The 21,568-nt window shown below is 34.2% G+C and overlaps 1 protein-coding gene across 4 annotated transcripts in view; it reads right to left on the reverse strand.

The window, feature by feature from the left end:
- Positions 1–21,568, reverse strand: part of TNPO1 (transportin 1) — a 94,507-nt gene that overhangs the window by 13,923 nt on the left and 59,016 nt on the right. For 3 of the 4 annotated variants that reach the window (XM_045847747.1, XM_045847745.1, XM_045847746.1), the window contains exons 10-21: positions 15,966–16,026; positions 15,399–15,567; positions 12,403–12,555; positions 11,432–11,657; positions 9,536–9,707; positions 8,222–8,308; positions 6,659–6,766; positions 6,367–6,525; positions 6,199–6,286; positions 3,819–3,917; positions 3,535–3,630; positions 673–748 (exon numbers count right to left, since the gene is read on the reverse strand). In XM_045847747.1, the coding sequence (XP_045703703.1) occupies positions 673–748; positions 3,535–3,630; positions 3,819–3,917; positions 6,199–6,286; positions 6,367–6,525; positions 6,659–6,766; positions 8,222–8,308; positions 9,536–9,707; positions 11,432–11,657; positions 12,403–12,555; positions 15,399–15,567; positions 15,966–16,026 (1,494 nt within the window). The remainder of the gene's footprint in view (positions 1–672; positions 749–3,534; positions 3,631–3,818; positions 3,918–6,198; positions 6,287–6,366; positions 6,526–6,658; positions 6,767–8,221; positions 8,309–9,535; positions 9,708–11,431; positions 11,658–12,402; positions 12,556–15,398; positions 15,568–15,965; positions 16,027–21,568) is intronic. The other variant, XR_006786722.1, reaches the window with a different exon arrangement.

The following is a 21,568-nucleotide window of genomic DNA, read 5'->3' on the forward strand; positions in this document are numbered from 1 at the left end:
ATTAATAGATTGCATCTATGGACAACTCTCTGATTTTAATCTCCCATTTAAACTATTAATGAGTTTTAGCTAAGAGTAAATTACCAATTAAAAGAAAACTGCATTTTGACTTGTATTCCATTAAACACTACTATAAATGACTTGAATTGAAAGATTATCAACTGAGAGAAGCAGAATATACGATATACTGCCACAATATAAACTATTATTTCAGAACTTATGGTGTAGATGTTTGACTTTTATATTATCAAGCAAATAAGATTTTTATACATTACAAATTTAAACATGTATTTCTTAATGCAATCCAAGTTTTCAAATTAATTCTAAGAAAGAAACAATGCAAAAACCTAAATTTATAGAATTTGCATGCATTTTTATTTTATTGGTGGATATTTAAATGCCTTATATATATAATCAAGCTTTGTAACACAGCAAGCATGTGACAATCTTATCCCATGCATCAATTAGTCGTTAGCCACAACATAAAATAAATATACATGACGATGCTACTGAAAACCTCACAAACCTGATAGGACAAGATTAGTCACATGGTTGGCAATGATTAAGGATTGTGATTTTGTAACCAACTGAAAATATATCTAAAAGTGAGATAGAAAGAGAAAGAAAGAGTGAAGGAAAATGAATTAAAAAAAAAGATTGAATAATACACACCAGGGTCTTATAAACTGCTGTAGCATGGGGGCCACCTCTTGAGGACAAACGTAACCAAGACGACCAATTGTTATTGCTAAGGTAACGCAATCACGGTTATACACCACCAAACGCCAACCAAGACATGAGCAAATGAGGGGGAAGGAGAAAAAATAAAGAAAAAACAACAAATAACTCAGAAACAGAAACCAACAGAATTTGTGTATGATAATAAACATAAGATTTCACCAGTGCTGTTTATTACCACCCCCTAAAATAAGGGGCAGCAACATATATGGCATACTCTTGAAAAAGGAAAAACAAAAGGAATTAAAAAAACTTTAAACATTGAGAGAACACCAAAAACCATGATGAATTGCTTTTCTCGCTCAATGAAGTGTCAATATAACATATTTTCTGGTAATAATAAGATGAGCGATTAAATGGATGATTTAGACGTTCTTCTAAGATAGTTCAAATTTCAGAATTTAATAATGAAATCTATGCCCCCCTCAAGATATACTAGTAAATGTGAATGACTACATTTCTGAATTGTCTATTCAAACACACTTTTCAGTTAAAACAGTTAAAATTTCTTTCTCACTTCTCCACATCTGTTTTTATAAGTGATTTCTATTCTTTGAAAATTATCTAGAAATTTATCCAAATTTTGGTGAAGTCTTTTTGTTTGTTAACATTTCCAAAAATCAAAAAAAGAGAAAAAAACCAGTGGACTATTTGTTGCCTGTTATCAAAATCAACTGTCAAATTTTAGGTGTTATGGTACACACTGAATGGATTCAAAAATTGCTAATTTCATACCACATTTGACATAAAGGAAATTCAGACAGTCCACTGTGATGACATGTGATACGGGACCAAAGGAACAAATATTCTGTCCTTACTATAAAAGACACAGCACAAAATAGATAAACACTGTACTGATTACATGCTAATATTCTATGTAAAATGGGAATTAATCATATATTCACCATTAAACATATATTCACCATCAAAATTCAGGGAAGTCCTTAAACTTAAAAGGTCTAAAGTGCAACTCAGAACTGCATTCTGCAATTCAAAGGTACATACATATAAATACATTTATACACAACGGGGAAAAAAAAATACAAACAGAAAACAAACCATGAAGTGCTTTAATGGTGTTCTCTCAAAAACTTACAGGTTAACCTTTCATAAAAAAAGGGTGGGGGGGTAAAGAAAAATGTTTAAGGATTACTTGAAGCAAACTACACAGATAATACTAAATCCAGCAGATTCATATGAAGCAAGAGAAAGAAAACCTATGTTCAAAAGACACAAACTACGCAACATTCTCATTAAACAGGCAAGTATGAACAATCCAATGAAACATGCAATAAAGCAGATGATGGTCCATTGAAAAAGTTCAGTGTAGGATATAGTAATCAGGAAAAAAGCAAGTAACTGCATACACCAAGGAACTGGCTTTATGAAATATTAAGATAATAGTAATTAAGTTGCTAAAATCTGTAGATATTAGCCATTGACAATGATTTTACTTAATAATTATCTCCTCCCCTTTTGGGTAAGGAATAAAGAAAACATTTTCTGCAGCCACTTGTATTAAGAGTAATCCAGTGAATGCCAAATGTGTTTCTTAATCATATAATTCAATTAATCAATTTGAAGGATATTATCAACTACCTTCCAATTTATTTAGGGTAGAATCATACTTAGAATATAATCTTATAGATAAAGCCAATTTGTTAAAGGAACTATAACAAATTTACCAGCTGATATCCCACAAGAAACTTTAATATACATTACACTCAACATTTATTTGCAGTTATGCATTCACATTTAAAAATAAATAGGAAGTTTCTTTAGGTTCAACAGTAATTTTATAACGGCAAGTGTTCCAAATCTGAATGTCATGTATAGGTACTGCATTCTAAAGAGACAAAAACCTGACAAGATTCCATAACCACCCTACACATAGATTTTTGTATTTTTCAGCAAGAAAATCTAATTAACTTTATGATATAACCAGTACCCATACAGCCAAACAGCCATATAACTGTTTCATAATTAAAAGATTTCCTTCCATACCAATAAACATATCCATTTTAATCATATTAGGATATAATAAACTTCCCATAACTAAAAAATATAAATGAAAATGCCCTTGAAAAAAGTTTTCTTATTTAGAAAAACCTTTTTTAATCTTTGTCCAGTATTTGTTAAGACCTTCAAAGACTATGAATATTTACTGGAATTATCTTAGTGCATAAAGAAAGAGATGTGTCTGACAGAAAACAAAATTTATCTCTTTTATCATTATTAGCAAAGTCGAAGAAGGTGGAAAGAAATCACCCTGAAATGTGTTCTATAGTATGGAAGGTACTCTTTAATATAAACATGCTCTCAATAAATGCAAAAGAGAAACAAGCCTCCTGAATAAAAATCCCACAAGGTACTGCTTAAGTTCCCAATTTGAAGGAAAGTGTACAACAAAATAGAAAATACGTATGTATATGTGCCATTGTAAACCAATTAGTTACTACACTGCTATCTACTTTTGGCCACATTTTTACAGATGAAAAAAAAAATCATTACTTCTCAGCTCCCAGTTACTCTTGGAATTAATGTAAAAGTAAAATTCATATTGTTTCAAAGTTATGTTAGCTGGGGTCCATTATAAGACATATTAAAACACAAGAATAGGGGAGAAAAGTGTTATGGAATGCAACTAAAACAGTACATTTTATTAATGAGGATCCAAAATAGCTGTTAATAATAAACTAGGTTTCTAAAGCTAGCTTTGGTTTCTCTACGCATCTTAATTTAAAATTCAAAGGTAACTAATTGGCTCTTCACCAAAATAGTTCAGTCATATGGTACCTGTATTCTCTAACAACGTCTTTGGTGTGTTGGGTCTGTTAATGATTTCTACAAGCTGGTGCAACACCATAGGAATATAAGGCTGCATCTCTATACCTAGATCATCCCCAAAAGAGAAAAACAAAAGAAAAATTTCAATGTTAAAATAGCAATTTTGCTTGCTTTATTAACTGTGACACAAGCTATTTATAAATATATATAACTCATTTCAATTTAAAAGCAAAACACACAAAAAATTAAATTATCTAAAAATTTACACTTTTAAAGAAGAAAAAAAATCTTACCCATTTGAATAGAGATTTCTCCAATTGCCCAAGTGGCATTATTGCAGACTGAAATGAACTCTGGATTTAGGTTGGTTCCCAATATTGGCATGAAATCAGCTAGAAAAAAAAAAGTTTTAAAAACTATGTAGTAAACTTATCAACAGCAGTGTATTGTGCTTTCAAGATAATCTACTAGGTGGAAATAGCAGTATTTTAAAGGTATTGGTAAATATTTATCTTAAGAAACTGAGAGGCAGTATCTGAACTTTCATGTGAAGTAGACCAGAAAACATTAAGTTTTGGTATATTTCAGATCTCATTAAAAGGAATTGGTCAGAGTACTCTCTCTTGTCACCAGACTGAGAAAACTCAAAAGTAAGAAAAGCATGATACATTAGAATTTTCTTCAAACCTAGTTTTTCACATGCACAATTTTTTAAAAAATCAGTAATTTTGGTTTTTAAAATAACCTTTACCCTAGTGATCAGACTGTGGTCTCTAAACATCATTTTCCACTTAACAGGAATGGGGGCTCTCAGAGAAATGTTTCATTGTAGGTGAAAGGCAGCAAATGTACCAAACAAATGTAGGCTATTTCATCACCCCAGAGGAAACTCAGGAGCCAACTTAAGCTCCCAATGCCTACAGGTAGGAAAATGAGTATCACCGAGTTCACACTGACACTCAAAAAACAAACACAAAAACTAAACTCTGAAACATCAAATAGATACCTGTAGAGGATGCTAGGAATCAATTCATTATTTTGAAAACCGGTAAAGAAAAAAAATATCAAACAATTTTGCCTCTCCTGCATGATGCATACTTCAGGAAAATAATTTGACATGGAAAATGTCTCTATATATGTATTTTCACTATTAAATGAAGAATTAGAATAGCATTTAAAAAAACCCTTAATTAATTAGTGGGTCTAAAATCAGGGTTTCTCAATTTTAGCAATACTGATAATTTGGGCCACCTCATTCTAGTGTTGTGTGTGTATGTTTGTGTGTGTGTGTGTGTGGGGGGGGCTGTTACATGCATTGTATGATGTTGAGCAACATCCTTTGCCTCTGTGCACTAACTACGAAGCAGTAACACACCCCCAGTGTTAAACAAAATGCAAATGTTCTGTGGGAGGAGGCTGAGCAAAAAATGGCCCTGGTTAAGAATTGATAATCTAGAAAATAATCATTATGGTTGATAACATAAAAAAGAAACAACTAGACACTGTGTACCTTCTAAAGAGGGGACACATGACTGATCAAGTCTTGTAAAACAAGAAATCATCACACTTTCACTTAGGGTAGTCAGGCTGGAACTTGATAACTTGTTTTAATACATCATAGTTAGTGTTACTACTCAAAGTTCAGAAATACAGTTAGTTATTCAAAAGTACAACTGGGAATTGGGTGAAGAATAAGTTTGGGGGTATAATATATAACATTATGACTATAGTTAATAATTCTGTATTGTATGTTTTAAAGTTGCTAAGAGAGCAGATCTTGAAAGTTCTTATCATAAGGAGAAACAATCTTTGTAACTATGTGAGGGGATGGATGGTAACTAAACATGTCGTGCTAATCATGTCACAATACACACACAAGGTGTAAATCATTATGTTGTGTACCTTAAACTTACAGAATGTTGTGTCATTTATATCTCAATAAAACTGGTCAAGAAAAACCCTAAAGCAACTGTATGAAATGAAAAAACTTTTTAGCGCTGCCTGGTGTGGCTCAATGGCATGGGCATCACCTTGCAAACCGATCAACGTTTCTCTTCCTCCCAGCCCCCAGCAACAAATAAATAAAACCTTCAACTATCATCCAAAATGATGGGATTCCAAAACGGGGAAAAACCCCTAAAGTACCCTTTAATTCATGGGTTTTGATGCAAGTCAGGTTACATCATTCAAAGAATCCCTTCTTATTTTCACAGAAGGCCAAGACAAATGCTATGATATTAAAACAGGAACAAATCATTTACTTTTTAGGTAAACTGAAAAGTTTCCCATGATATCTAAAAACCTATGTTGCTTTATCATGAGAAAACCTATTATTTCTGGATACCTCCACTGAAGGAAAAAAACAAAACAAAACTATTCAAAAAGCATCCATGAACTATGCACACAGTACCCTGGGGCTTCAAAGGCGGGCATGTCCTTTACTCTAAATTAATGTTTCTCCAACCCTTCTCCAGTCACATGACTGCCTAACAAGCTGCTGCCTAAAAGAGTGAGTTCAAGACAACAAAGAAGTTCCCATCCTGCCTGCTTCAACTAGAGCATCTTTAACAAATGTATGTTTATAAATGTTGGGATTCCATGAAATTACAATTTAATAATAAAAAATACAGCTGATGTTAAAAATCGTATCATAGCAGTAGAAAACATTCATACCTATACAAGGCTTAACATGCTGAAAGCAAGCTTTTGTCAGATCACCTAACAGGGCGAAGGAACTCTGTCGAACTTCTGGCATTTTATCCTACAAGAAATAAGAAGAAATTAACCCCAATGTGACCCAGAGAACCAGGTTTCAAATCGTTATAATTGAACCAGTCTCACCTGCATGCACTGATACATTAGTGTTAGAATGTTACTCCGGGCCACTAGCTGTTCAATGTTGCCTCCAAGTCCTTCAGCCAGGCCACTGAGTAAATCAAGAGCCACTATCATAAAATCTTTATCTGGAGCTTCATATTGATCTGGTTGAGCATTGTTCAGCTGAAATTAGACACAATTTTCTTTTAAAAACTTCCTTTAAATCAATTATTGAAATAGTTTGTATACATTATACCTGTCCTTAGAAAAACATTTACGATGCCAAGAAGGGAGAGATACAAAAATTTTTAAATACCATGGCTTGTGCAAGAGTCTTCTGTACTAGGTTTACACATCGCTGATATACAGGTTCACAGTATGGAAGGAAGCCAGACTGCAGGGCTGTGGCAACTGAAGACAGGCACTAGAAAAAAATAAAGTGCACGTGTGAAATTTCTGGGTGTAGTTAACATTGTAAGAAATGCTTCTATGGGTACTAATTAAGACCCTGGTTATTTCTGGGCTTGCTCTACGAGGCTACAGCAGCAGTTTCTTTTCAAATCTCCCCTTTGTGTGCCATCTACTGCTGTCAAGCTTGCTGGCTGGTCAGGGGAGGTTTCCTCAGAAAAAAAGTAAAAATGTTTCTATAATGAATGTGATCTTTCGAGAACAGATTAAGTGTATGCATTCCTCCCCCCACCCCTCAAATATAAGAGGTATATTTATTTATCCTCCCATCCTTGTCAATGCTGTAGGTCAGGGGTGTCAAACTCATTTCCACCAGGAGCCACATCAGCCTTGCAGTTGCCTTCGAAGGGCCGAATGTAATTTTAGGACTGTATAAATGTAACTACTCCTTAATAGGGCCAAGGAGCTCAGTGCTGACGCTGGGTAGAAACAAGGTGCCGGGCCAGATAAAACAAGGTGGAGGGCCAGATTTGGCCCGCTGGCCTTGTGTTTGCCACCTGTCATGTAGGTGAACTTTACTGGGCACATCCTGAGCCCCTGCCTGAAAAAAAGATTTAGCCATAGTAACTCTTCTTATGTTGTTAGGCCCAGAATTAGTTATTTTCTTGGTCACAGAAGTTTTTACTTCTCTGGCTAGGGACAATCCATGGCAGAAGTGGTGACCCCTGAAATAATAGGCAGAACAAGAATGACAATGACTGAACTGGCTCTACCAGTAAAAAGTCAAGTCATTTAGGCTTAAGTTACCACATCTGGTAGTGTGTTTAGTTATTGAACTATCACATAAAATTTCTTTTTGGTTAAAAAACTATTTAGTACACATAGACTAAAATTTCAAACTAGACATAAAGGGTATAAAGTGAAGTCTCTCCTTACTAACATCGAGTCCCAATGCTGATTCACCTACATGTGAGTATATGTATCTAATGTAATATTATATAAATATATAATATTAGAATATTAAACTATAGTTGACCTTTGAACTATGTGGGGGTTTGGGGAACTAAACCCCTGGCACAACTGAATATGTGCATATAACTTTCACTCCCCGCAAACTTAGTTGTCTCTTGGTCTGCAGAAGATTGGTTCCAGATCACACTCTAGAATATCAAAATCTCAGGATGCTCAAGTTCCCTATATACAATGGGGCAGAGCAATGTACCTAGTCACCCCTCTACATCCAGACTTCCAAACGTAAATCAGAAACAGTACGGGCATTTATGGGAAAATATCTGTGTGTAAGTGGACCCTCATGGTTCAAACCCGCATTACTCAAGGTTTAGCCATGGTGTAGCTACATATTTATATCAAGAAATATAATTAAGTAGAGATAGAGGTACATGATGCAAAAAGACCTCCACAATTTATTATCAATTAAGAAGGGCAGGTTGGAAAACATAATATAGCATACCTCAAGTAAGGGGAAGAGATCTTTATCTTCATCCTTTAACATGTTCCATTTCTGGATCAGCGGAGGCATTAGCATCTGAATATATTCCTATTTACAATGATGAGAAACACATAAAGCTCCACCATTATATGCAAACAAGTTCACTTTGAGTCTATGAAAATTAAATCCATTTACAGTAACTGTGTAAAATGATTACAGAATGTATTTTGAGACCCTCTTTGCACCTTTAAAATTTTTATTTATTTTGCCTATCTTTTTAATTTACACAATTTTATTCTTTTTTTAAGTCATCTTATATCCTTTTTGAAACAAAATTTATACACATATATAAAAATTACTTGATCACAATCAGGGATGACTCATATAATTTTACTCTTTAGTGTCTGAATTTTTTAGTCCTGGGGCCTGTAGCACATAAAATAGTTCTACTTGTATAGTATGTCTACAAGACAGGTTCACCTTACAGCAGAGGCATTTGTAGAAAAAGATTCATAATCATTTAAGTCTCATTATTTAAACTAAATAAATCATAAAATTGAGTAAATAAATGTAATAATGTGAACAAGGGGCACTGATGCTAAAAGGTCTAATCTAAGACATTCAGAAAAACACCCCCAAACCCAACCCAACCCAACCAAACCAACTGACATCACAAAGCAAACCCATTAACCAAGTTTTGCAAATCATTGCATCAAGTTTTAAGTATAACTAATGAACAAACAATTTCTTAGGACTTTCCATATAGCATTCAAAAATAAAATCTATTCTCTAGCAGGGAATTTTGAACCATATTAAAATTTTAATATTACAAATCCAATCTCATCCTCTTCTACTCTGAACACTACCAGAGACAGAGTTCAGCTCCCTAGTCATACTTTTGCTCTACCGCTATTTACATTTGTAAGCTATTACCCCAATTTCTAGTAGTTTTATGTAGTGTATTCCCCATAGTTGTAAGTTTCAGTGAGAAAACAAAGATGCCTAGATGTGGTACTCTAAAGCTACAGTGTTTATAAAGTGTTAGATAAAAAAAAACACCACCACTTTGAAATTAAGTAAAAGTTATAAAAACTTTACAGAGTATATAACCTCTACTCCTTTTTCCCTTTAATTACTTTACAAAGTGCTATGCAATTACCACACCAAGTACATATTTATTTTTTTAAATACTATTTAGGAAATTAATACACGTTGCTGCCTTCTTAAAGTAGTAAACACTGTGTTGGTATCTCCCCAAAATTTTAATTTCCAAATACATGTTAACCTATTGATTGTAACCATGCCACATACTTTCTTTTTCCCCATAATACTTACTGGTTTGTTTAAATGATGTCCTACTGAATCTGCTAACGTTCCTATGGCATCATAAAGAATGAGCAAGTTCTTATGTTGGTATTTGCTAAATGCGAAGACCAAAGTATCAAGTATATAAGCAAGGTAAGGAACAAGTTCTGTACAAGCCTCCTCTTCTAGGGTAGCAAAGGCACTGTAATTAAAGAGAGCGAGAGAACAGTGTTGTAGAAAAGGAACAGTTGTAATAGAGATAGAAAACTAATTCTTTAAAGAATATCTATTTCCACTTTACATGCCCATCTCCTACTGCATCACACCAGATGTTTATTTTTATTACTTCTTTCCCATTCCTTATTACCTCTTTCAAAGAGACTGTCACCTATGGGCATCTATTTAACTACAATGCTAAAATCTAAAACTAAAATATGTTGGTTCTTACATTTATTCATTCATTCGACAAATTTATTTGGTGTTTAGTATTTAGTCACTGAGCGATAGGACATAGCAATGAACAAATTAATGTTGCATTCTCTGAGAAATGAACTTATATTTTTTCCTTCAGATGAATACCAAGGGTCACAAAATGACACATTTAACACTTAAGACTGTTCTCTCTAAATAAACTTTCTCTTATAAAATACAAACAAGCAATATGTATTGCATACTTGAAAGCTGCCATGAGAGCTTGAGCACTGTCACCATGAGAAAGTTACCTATATGAGGTGAGGAATGTGTTACCCTGATCTCGGTAATCGTTCTACAATGTATATGCGTATCAAATCATGTTGTACACCTTAAATATATGCAATATTTGTCAATTATTCCTCAATAAGGTTAAAAAAATGTTTCAGCCCACACTATGTTAAGAGTACAAAATACTACCTATTACAAATTTGCCTTATGTATGGCTACACTGTATTAGAACAAATGTGCAAGAAAGGAAAAAAAAAAAATCGCGAGTCCCAATGTAATGATTTCAATTTAGACATAAATTTGTCCTGGCTCTTTATTTCTAAAATTAAGGTTTGTATTATATTCTGTTCTACCAAGTCAGGAATTTCCTAGAGATAACAGGCTCAAGCGACTTGTTAATGAAAGTCCTGTTCATTAGTAGTGCGTACTAGTTATTTTTTTACTACACTTGCCATAAATTATATAGTTGTTTAGTACTCCCTGTTAGACTGTAAGTTTAAAGACGGCAAGAATGTAAGCCCAGCATTTAGAATATGCCTAACCATTAGTAGAGAGCTAAAGAAGTGCCAAATAAATAAACTACAGGAAACCAAACATAATCTGTATCTTGCTCCCATTGAAAAAAAAGCTTTAGTGCTATTAATCATCAAAGCCTCCCTGGTCATCTTTCATGTTATTAAGAATTAAAAACTCTTTCAGAAAATTTTGCTTCCGATCTGGAAAAGTCCTACTCTCCTTTTTTTCTTATTCCCCAAACTGGAATATTATTTTAACTGCAACTGCTGGTCTTATATAAAAACAAAACAGCCCCAAACCGACAGAACAGCTACTTAGGTGGCTACACTAAATGACAGACAACAGTGGGGCTTTCTGTGGATTTATGGCAGTTAGACCTGCAGGCTAACAGGAATCTGCTCCAGCCTTGCTATTGGTTCAAGAGTAGGACCTTTGTCCTCACCTCTCCAGATGCCTGTGGGAATTAGTTTAAAAGATAACTCTACTGTTATCATAGCCACTGAGAAAACAAAACATTTCAGAAACAGCAAAGGTTGATGTCTATTAGTCACATTTGGATTTACAAAATCGTAAGGTGAAAGCTACAGATAATAAAAAGCCCATTAATGGTTTAATACCAATATTCCATCACAAGGTTGAAAATTAGTTTCTCATTGAAATACCCACTCCTCTCCCGCACAGGGAACATTTGTTATGAATCTGTCCCACCTGCAGGCAGCTTCTTGTACTCTCTTGTTGCTATCCAGGATACGCTTTAGCAATTCTGTCATTAATGGCTTCAGGTACGTGTCTGGGGGCTGGCTGACTACCCAGTGTGCATAACGGCTCAGAGTCCAGCATGTTATGGAACGCACAAGAGCCTTTTTATCAGAGAGGCACTGAATAAGGTGAGGGATGAGCTCAGGCAAGTATGGAATCATGCCTTGCATGCAACCTAGAAAAAAAAAAATAACAGACGTCTTTCAGAAACTGCTAAAATATAGTTAAAACAAAACCATTTCAGTTGAATATTAAACGGACACGTGTTCATGAAAAATATTCAGGTTATCTTCATTGTATTAAATATGCTGTAAAAAAATCTGATCTAAAATATCAAAAACTGAAACAAGACCTAACTACCCCTAAGCATCTTCCAGCAGGGTTTGGAAAGTTCATTTTACTTCTGCTACATAAATTATGACTTTTAGAGATGCCTTTAATATGCTTCATTTCTTCTAGATAGATGTTTACAGTTAGGAAAAAATAACCTATAGAGAATGATGACACTCTTGACTTATCACATTTCTTACACTTACGTAAAGAGGAGTTATTTTTCTAGCAATGGGAATGCTTCTGACATCTGAGCCCTTGCCCTCTCATTCTGCTCCCTTTATCATAACAGAAGCATTTACAAAATATCTGGCTGGGGTTAGAAGTAGGCCTATGGCTGTTTAGTTAATAATTGTTAATCAGTTCAAAGTAAACACTTATTCTAAGATGGCTTTTGGATTCAAACATCCTTTTCAAGGTTAATGTGGATCACATAGTCTTCTTAAACCCACATTAGCAACATAAGAACAAAGTGTGTAAATTCAGGAGTGAATACTCTTTCCATACAGAGTAACAACTCATTAAAGTAGCCTAGTCACATTAGTGCTAATTATTAAGGGCTTTACAGTTCAAATGTGACTTCAACTTACCTTCAGCAATTGCACCTAAAACCAAGATGCCCGATTCTTTAACGACCCATTCATGATGAAAAAGTAATTCTTTCAAAAGGGGCAAAATATGTGGCAAAAGCTCATCACGATACACATTTGCAAGAACATCTAGGGCAGCGGCAGAACATTTTCCTAAGAAAATATATTTATCAAAAATATTACATTAACCTCTATTATCTTTTAGCTATGTAAAATGTATTTGTTGTATGTACATTTTGTTCATACTTCTATAGTTTCAAAGAATCCAATTAAATAAGCAGTCTTATCACATGAAAAAATTCTGTTCACAAAAGCACTTTTTTATGACCAAAAATTAGCAAACTAATTATAAATTGGAATCAAAATTCACCAAGTATACGACATGTAAAATATCCTGGAAAACTTTCTTTACAGAGTAAGGCACCATTAAGTATCAGACTATGTATTAATTCAAGTTTCATTTAACATAATTTAGAAAAGAACAAAAAATTTGAAAAGAACAATAATATAATTAAGCATCTAAATTCTTCCTAATGTGAATAAGGCACAATGGTTAATCACACACTATCAGACAATAGTAAAATCCTTTTTTAAAAAACTCTGTTACATTGGCTAGAAGTGACACTTACCAATAAGGCTTTTAAATTATACGGTATAGCAGGTCCACAGAAATGAACATTATACTGCCACAAAACAGAATGAAATCTCTATGTACTTATACAGAATGAGTTATATATAGAAAAGAACCATCAGAGTACATATAATCTGATTTCACTTTTGTAAAGTCAGCCTCCTCTCCAAAAAAGATGATACAGCTTTGGCTGGGTGGCTCACTTGGTTAGAGCATCATCCCATACACCAGAAAGGTTGTGGGCTCAATCCCTGGTTGGGGCACGTGCAAGAGGCAATTGACTGATGTTTCTCTCTCTCTCTAAAATCAATAAATACAGGGTCTGGCAGAACTAAGGCTTCCTTGAGTGTGGTGATAGGGTAATTATATAGGTGTAATACTTTATAGTTTTAATCTGAACATTTCACCTAAAATGTCATATAGTGTGCTTGAGTGTGATATTGCTGTTATGGAATTACATGCTTATGATTTTCTAACAAAAAAGGAGCGTTATTTGTGCTGGACTCTGTATTTTCTCGGGTGAGAATAAAAACAAAAAGAAGATATACATATGTTTTTCTGTATGTACACAGAAAAACTTCTGGAAGGATATAAAGATGGGTGATATGTGAAGAGAAAGTACCCCCCACCAATAATGCAACCAATGTACATTATTACTTTTGAAAAGTTATCTATATTGTATTATAATGTTAATCCACCCTGTCCTCAACCTGAAAGTAGGGATACAGTGGGAGGTAATTTGTGATAGTAGTGAGATTTGGGTTCCAATAACAGATGTGCCCTCCTAGCTATGTTGACCTTGGGCAAGTTTCTCTTTCTGCAGTTTCCTTACCTATGTAAAGCTGCTGGGAAGATTAAATGAAAGATATGCATGCCAAGTCCTTGGCCTAGAGCTGGGCACATTAAGAATGCTAAGTAAGTGGTAGTTGTAGGAAACTAAATGGGCAGCAGAGGAATTAGCATCATTTAACCAAATGAATTACACAGTACAGGCCAATGATTCATGTCCTTAACCACTTTACAGTAACTAGAAAGCTTGTGGTTTTGTTTCCCAGGGGACATCTGGCACTGTCTGGAGACTACTGGTTATCACAGGAGTGTACATGCGTGCGTGTGTTGCTGCTGGCACCTACTGGGTAGAGGCAAGGTTGCTCAACATCCTATAATGTGCAGAAAAGCCCCCACAACAACAAAAAAAATCATGTGGCCCAAAATGTCATTACTGCTGAGCCTGGGTAATCCTGAACTAGAGCAACAGAGCTTTAAAAAACAGTTAGCAAGCAAGCAAAACACAGGTGTCTAGGTTCCTCCCCAGAGTTATTTAATTACAGTGTGGCCCCAAATGCCGGCTCAGCAGATGATGTGGATTTGCAGCTAAGATGGAAAACTAACAGAGATTTTTAAAAAGTATTTTCTAAGTCTGAATATGACAAAGCAATTTGTATTATTTTAGAATTATCCATGATAATCAGTCAATTCGCACATAAATTATTGCAAAACAAGTTTATGTAAGGAAAAGAGAAAAAGTTTATGGCCAACTTGCTTATTTTATAGTATTAAACAAAAAATATATAGCTTTTGAGAAATGACAGCCTGAGCTATCTTTAAAAAATACAATGAATAGTAAATATAAAAAGAGGTACATCAGAAAAATGCAAACCAAAATGGTATGTACTTCTGATATTCTAAGGCATTGCTGGTGGGAAAATAAGCGGTGCAGCCACTTTGGAAAACAGCCTGGTAGTTTCTCAAAAAGTTAAACAGAGTGTTAGCCTGACCCAGTAATCCCACTCCTGGGCATATACCTAAGAGACTGAAAATGTATGTCCACACATACATTTTATAGAAAAGTTCACAGAATCATTACTCACAATAGCCAAAAAGGGGAAACAACAAAATAACAAACTGTCCATCAACTGATAAATAAATAAATAAGATGTGCTAAATCCATACAATGGATTATTTTTCTGCAATAAAAAGGAATAAAGTATTGATACATGCCACAACATGGACATATGTTGAAACAGGCTAAGTGAAAGAAGCCAGCCACAAAGGACTTTATACTGTATGATTCCATTTATAGGAAATGTCCAGAATAGGCAAAACCAAATACAGAATATAGACTAGTAGTTGCTTAGGGCTGGGGGACTGGGAGAAAAAGGGAATAACTGATAATGAGAATGGGGTTCTTTTCTAGGGTGATGAAATGTTCCAGAATTTACTGTGGAGATGGTTGCACATCTATGAATACATTAAAAGCCACTGAATTGTACTGTTTAATGGGTGAATTTTATAATATATATAAATTATTTCCCAATAAACTGGTTCTCAAAGCAGGCAACTGTCTTTTCCCTCTCCAACTTACTTAGATTCCAGTCAGAAATTGTATCATCATCATCAATTTCATCGTCGTCGTCATCTTCCTCTTCAATGCCATCTTCATCATGCTGCTGAGCCACTGTCCTTGATCGATGAAAACGTGGCCTTATATCCTGTTCACTATCAGGAATCGTTTCATCTTCTTCAACATCACCCTGTATTTTATTTTTAAAAGGAAAATTTTGGCAATACTCATTACAGGCTAATATGTACATGAGTGAAAGAATCAGAATATCCAGATGGGGCCGGGCACAGTATACCTTTTCTTTGCGAAGGAGAGAATAGATTACGTAAGACCTGTTAACTATCAGGTACTTTAAAACACATTATATTGCCTTCCATTAGGCTAGCACAACCTGGAGTAGCTGAATCCCATTCAGATCCTATTTCAGCTATTTTAATGCTTGTATCTTTGAACTGTGTAGCATATTACATATAACAGGAGCCCATTTATACAGGGTCTATTCTAAATAAATATTCTATTGGTTGAATTCAAAATTTTCTAAGTCAATAAAAATAATATTCTCTATTCACAAGAAAATAGCTTCCTTACCTTAAGTAGGATAATGTCTATATCTGAGTACTTCATGCCATTCACTAACACAGGAATCAACCTATTTTAAATAAAAAAAATTCATGAAACAAAGATCTAAAGACCAATAAAATTAAGAAGTCTTAACAAACATTTATATACCAGTAACACCAATGAGAGAACCACTACTAATATTGTCTTAGAGCACATTTGTCCTGTATGCCCTTCTCAAATGACGAGTGTCCCTAATATATATTGTAGTCTTTTCACAATTCAAGCATGAGCTCCACCAGATAAGACTCTTAGTGGAGGTAAGGTTAATAGTGCTTGGAAACAAAGATAATAAAAATATATCAATTTCTTTCCTAAGAATTTATCCCAAATATACCAATAATCATTCTCATTTTTTAAAGACCAATATTCCTTGATACAGTAACAAAAACATTAAAAAAAAGTCTAAATGTTCACCATTTGAGGCTTGGTTAAACTAAATTACAGTAAAGTTAACAACAAACAAAAAAAACCCCCCAGGTGTAAAGCATACACAGCACATTTTCATTTGTATTAAAATAGTGAGATTTCCCATGTAATTATTTATAAACATAGACTTTACTTATACACTCTTCAGGCAGGATATAAGAAACCGGTATCTTTGGAAAGTGAGTAGGCAAAAAAGGGACAAAATTCATCTTTTATTTCTAAATGTTACAATAAGCCTGCATTTAGTATTTGTATTCCTTCTTTTTTTTGTGGGGGTGGGAGGAGGAGGTTGTTATATTTTGTTTTCCAAGTAATAATGATAAAAACACTATGCCAATGGAAGTACGAACTGAGCTTCTAGAAGCAGATTTGGATCAGGTGACCCCTGACATTATGAGCTAGGAGAGGGAGCCTAGCCAAGATGCTGCTGCTGAGAGTGCCAGGGAAAATCACAAAGATGCTGAGGGCTGAGAGAGCAAACCAACGGTGGACTCTCAAGCTGAAAGTGCAGGAAATGAAAAGAGAACATCTATGCCAGTTTTAGAATAATATAACAAATAAATATAGTTTTAAATTTAAGTACTGGGTTGCAATGAGACTATCCTTGAGCTAATGACAAATGGACCGAAGTCAAACTTTCCCGTTGTGCCGAATTGTTTCCACTGAAACAAACTGATTTTCCCTCTCACTTAATGCCACAGAGGGATGTTTCCCAAAAGTGAATGGGAAGTTTTGAGAAGTCTATTTTTGGAAACTTGGGTATGAATGTATCTATTTTCATTGTGGTAAGGGTTCTCTCCCTTCTCTTTCCCAGGTCATGTCCTTCCTCAAATTTTTTTTTCACATTGTAAAATCAAATATGAAATCACTAGAATTCAAGTGTTATATATTCTAATGCATGTCAGAAAACTGAATATACTGGATGAGGCAAAAACAGGTTTACAGTCGTTCATATGGAAAATAATATAATAATTAAATAAATAATAACACAAGAATATAAGTTGTTTCACATACTCCGAACTGTAACCCTACTTTTGCCCCACCCTGTATAGGAAACACAAGACTGCATGAAGAAATGTGCATCATTACTGTGCAAAGTTTAGCTTGCCCTGATAGTCACAGATGTGATCTTTGCAACAGAAACAGAGTGGTGGTGGCACACCTTCTAGAATGTAAAACCAAAAAACTCAAACCACAAACCCACACCCATGTACCTCTTCAAAAACCACTAAACTTCTATAAAGCATCTATCTCTGGTTCTTTGAAAGTCTGTGTTGTAAGGAGCGATGTAGATGATGCTATATACTACTTTGTATGTTTGCTTATAATGACAACTATCAACTTTTTTCCACTTAGGTTGAGAAAATTTATTTAATGGCAGCCGAAGGGCCATTTTCAATCGGGAAAATTCATTTATATCTGTATTCCTCTTAATAGAAGAGATGAGAGTATTTAAAATATAAAGAACTAGGTCTAAAGGAATTTAGCCAAAATAAATAATGCAAAAAGGAAAAGTTCTATTGACAAAGTTATAGCCTTATGATAAAAATGAAATTTAAATTCTCACTAAGAAAATAATCAGGGTATCATATCCAATCTTAAGTAATTAGGTAGTCACTAAAACAGAACCATGATGTCTATAAACACGGAATTCCAGGTACACTAGAATATTTATGATATCTAATTAAAAAATCAAAACACATGAGTGAAGGTCAAAACAGTAACATCAGTTCCTCTTGTAGCTATGCCAGTTTTAAGCTTTCACAGGTTTTCTTAAGCTTTGATGATCTGTTTTCTCACTGGCCCATCACATACACCCAAAAGAGCCCACTGAGGATAAAAGGAATGAGAACACTTTGGAACTATTTAACAATGTCCACAGTCCTCTGCATCCAATTTCCACCTTAACTGTTCTGAGTGGCTTGGGAAAAGTATGAATAGGCAAAGAACCTCATACTCATGACTGCCCGCTGTGGGCTTATAGTAAGCACCCTCCTTATAACTAGCGAGTCAAGTATTATGATCTCCATTTTACATACAAGTAAACCAAGGTTCAGGGTTACATTATTTCCACAAGGTCCTAAGTTTTAAGTAAACAGTAGAGTGAGAATTCAAAATCAGTTTGGTCTGACTACAATTTTCTTTCCCTGTATCACATGTAAGCAACTCTCACTCTATAATGTCTGGTTTTTGTTGAGGCCTTACTTCAAATATGTATGAAAATGATTTTGAGTAGAACTCTACAACCAATGAGATAATGTTGTAAGTCCTCATTAACTAAAGGAATACTAATAGGGAGACAGAAGCAGTGGGACTTAAAAAATGTCCTGGATAGTTATAAAATGTGCACTAGCCAAACTTTCATGTATGTTCAAAGTCCTTTCAAATTTAAAATAGAGACATTAATAGTAACTTAACATTAAAAATATACAACATACCTAGATAGAATTTACAATACACAACCATATTTTGTAAGCCATAGACATTTTGCAGAGCTGGGTTTATTTGGGTCATCAATAGTAAAATAATTTATGATCTCTGTCAACAATTCAGAAAAATGGAGAGAACAGATGGCAGACTGTAAAAATACTAAGGAGTCAACATAACACAAAGTAAGGTAAAGAAGTGAAGACAGTGAGCTCCATCTATTCTTTAAATCTTTTTAAGATGGAAGAGGAACTGTGGCAAGTTGAAAAGTTATGGAGAAAGAAGCAACAAGGCAACAGAGAAGAGAAAATTAAGAGAGAATAAATCTATCTGATGGAATGAGGTCTTGGAGGATTAAAAAAAAAAAAGCAAGCCAAGACCATATGAATAAGACGACTGGTTAGGAAGAGGACAACTCATTAAAATACATCTGTAAGTTTTGGGGCAAGATGAAGGGTCATCTGTTTTCCCAATAAAGCAGAATTCTCAAAATGAATGAAGAGAACAACAGAGAGTGATAAAGGTTTGAAAGCAATTGCCCTGGTGAATGGAAAATAAAAGTTGACCTAGAGTAAGAAAAATTGACAGATAGTGTGAATGGTCTGAAAAGCATGGATTTCTATAGACACCAATCTTCCCGGCAGAGTAATTTTTCCAGCAGTGTTTAACAAAGGGTTAAATTAATTCAGAGCAGGCGAGATTAAGCATAGTTGGGGTTTTCGGTCAGTACAATTAATTTGTAGATCATGATCTTTGTGCTAGATAAAAGAATAAAAAGATGTGCAGAAAATAAAGGACTTTTAGAGCTGAGCAAGCAAAGAAAATGAGGTTGGAGAGTGAGACACAGGAGTTCAACGTGACCATGGGAAATATGACATGTCTGCCGACTCTAATCATGCAAGGCAACCCATGATTTTTGAACAGGTCTATTGTTAAGATGCTTTCTCTCCTGAAGCTTCAAGTAGCCCTTAAAAACAAAAAATATTTTTAATATGGTATTGCAGAAGAGCAATGATAGTATGAATGTTTACTTAAATATGCACTGGGCAATGTGTTAAATGTTTTCGTCTCAAGAGATATTAATGTATAAGAACAAATGTGGGAAAAGTCAGGAAAGAAATGAAGATCTGCTTTACCAGAGAACAAAATATATTATTAAATGTGCAATAACTGAGAGTATAGTAGTGGTTAAAAGGAAACAGAACAGACTATATAGTCCAGAAACAAATAAAAGAATTTTATGCCAACCATCCCTTGTTACGTTAGTGCTTTCCATGTGAGCTCATATCAATACAAAATGTACCATTACATGTATGATTCTGATTCTGAACCAAAAATATTTTTCTCATACTTAAAGAGTCTGGTTAATGGAGACAGGCAACACAAGTTCTTTTATCATGATCTTTATCTTAGCACCACATTTACATGAATGTTCTCCACCCTCACAATGCATTATTTTAATAAAAAATTAAAGCAGCCATGTTAAGTCAAACCCAGTTATGATTGGCTGAGTGAAGTGCTGATTTTTTAGAGCCCTGTTTGCTTTAAAAATGTTTAGGTTTTATTAGTATAATGACAGAGCACCTTGCTGTAACTGTATATTATGAATATCCCCTAAAGTTATATTAATAGCTCTTTAATTTTTATAAAAAGTAATAATTGGTTTATATGATTCTTAGAGTTAGATAATCCTACATTAAAAAAAAGCATATCATAAAAGTAGTATAAGTTAGGGAAAAAAGAGAGAGTAATATATAGATTTTCTAAAGAAAACAAAATCCAAATACATTCCAGACAGACTAGAATAAAACAGGTGGAATGGCTGCTTTCTTGGTGGGGAAAGAATTCATTGAAAAAGAAAAAAAGTTAACTACATGAAAATAAGAACATCCAAGTATTGTAAACATCTAAAAAACCCAAACTCCAATACTGTAACATATTGCAATAAGTAGTTACGACCTTTGCCCATTCAGATGGCTAAGATTAAGGAACTTATAACCAACGGCTGGTAGAAGTTGCAACTGGACGGACCACCGCTGGCAGGATGTAAGCCCGAGTTACTCAGTAGGGAACAAACGGGGACAGTTACGAAGATTCCTCAAATGCTCAGCCCTTGTTACTCTGGTAAAAAATCATTTCTAGGAATTCTACCTGAAAGAAGCAACCACTTGTGGGCAAAGAAAGATGTTTACTCCAGGATTATTTGCTTTAAAAAGGGGGACAGACAACTTAAATATTCAACAGCAGAACAGTCAATCATATATACACGGTACGCACCCTATGATGCACCAGTACTCAGAGTTTAAAGAGGGAAGTACACAACATTCAAGTAACTGAAAAGAGCAAACCACAAAACGGTACAATCAGTATTTTAAGCACTAACTATAGCTAGATGCTATATTAAGTGTTGTACATACTATTAAATTTAATTCTTCCTGAAACACTGAATATACAGAATTTGGTGTATAGTAACAACACACCAAAAATACTAACAGTGATTACTCAAAGGGATGAAATTCCAAGCGATTTAAAATTTTCTGCATTTTAATTTGCTTCCACAAGCCCATATCACTTTTCAAAAGTTAACAAGCATTACTTTCAAGTAACTGATCTTAATGCATGTTAAATCACTACATTGTAAATTTAAAACTAATATAATATTTATGATAATTATGTCAATAAAATGGAAGAAAAATTTTTTAATGGTCAAAAAGCAT

This window comes from Phyllostomus hastatus, unplaced genomic scaffold (assembly GCF_019186645.2).
Source record: "Phyllostomus hastatus isolate PE091 unplaced genomic scaffold, TTU_PhHast_1.1 phas_contig_58, whole genome shotgun sequence".
NCBI lineage: Eukaryota > Metazoa > Chordata > Mammalia > Chiroptera > Phyllostomidae > Phyllostomus > Phyllostomus hastatus.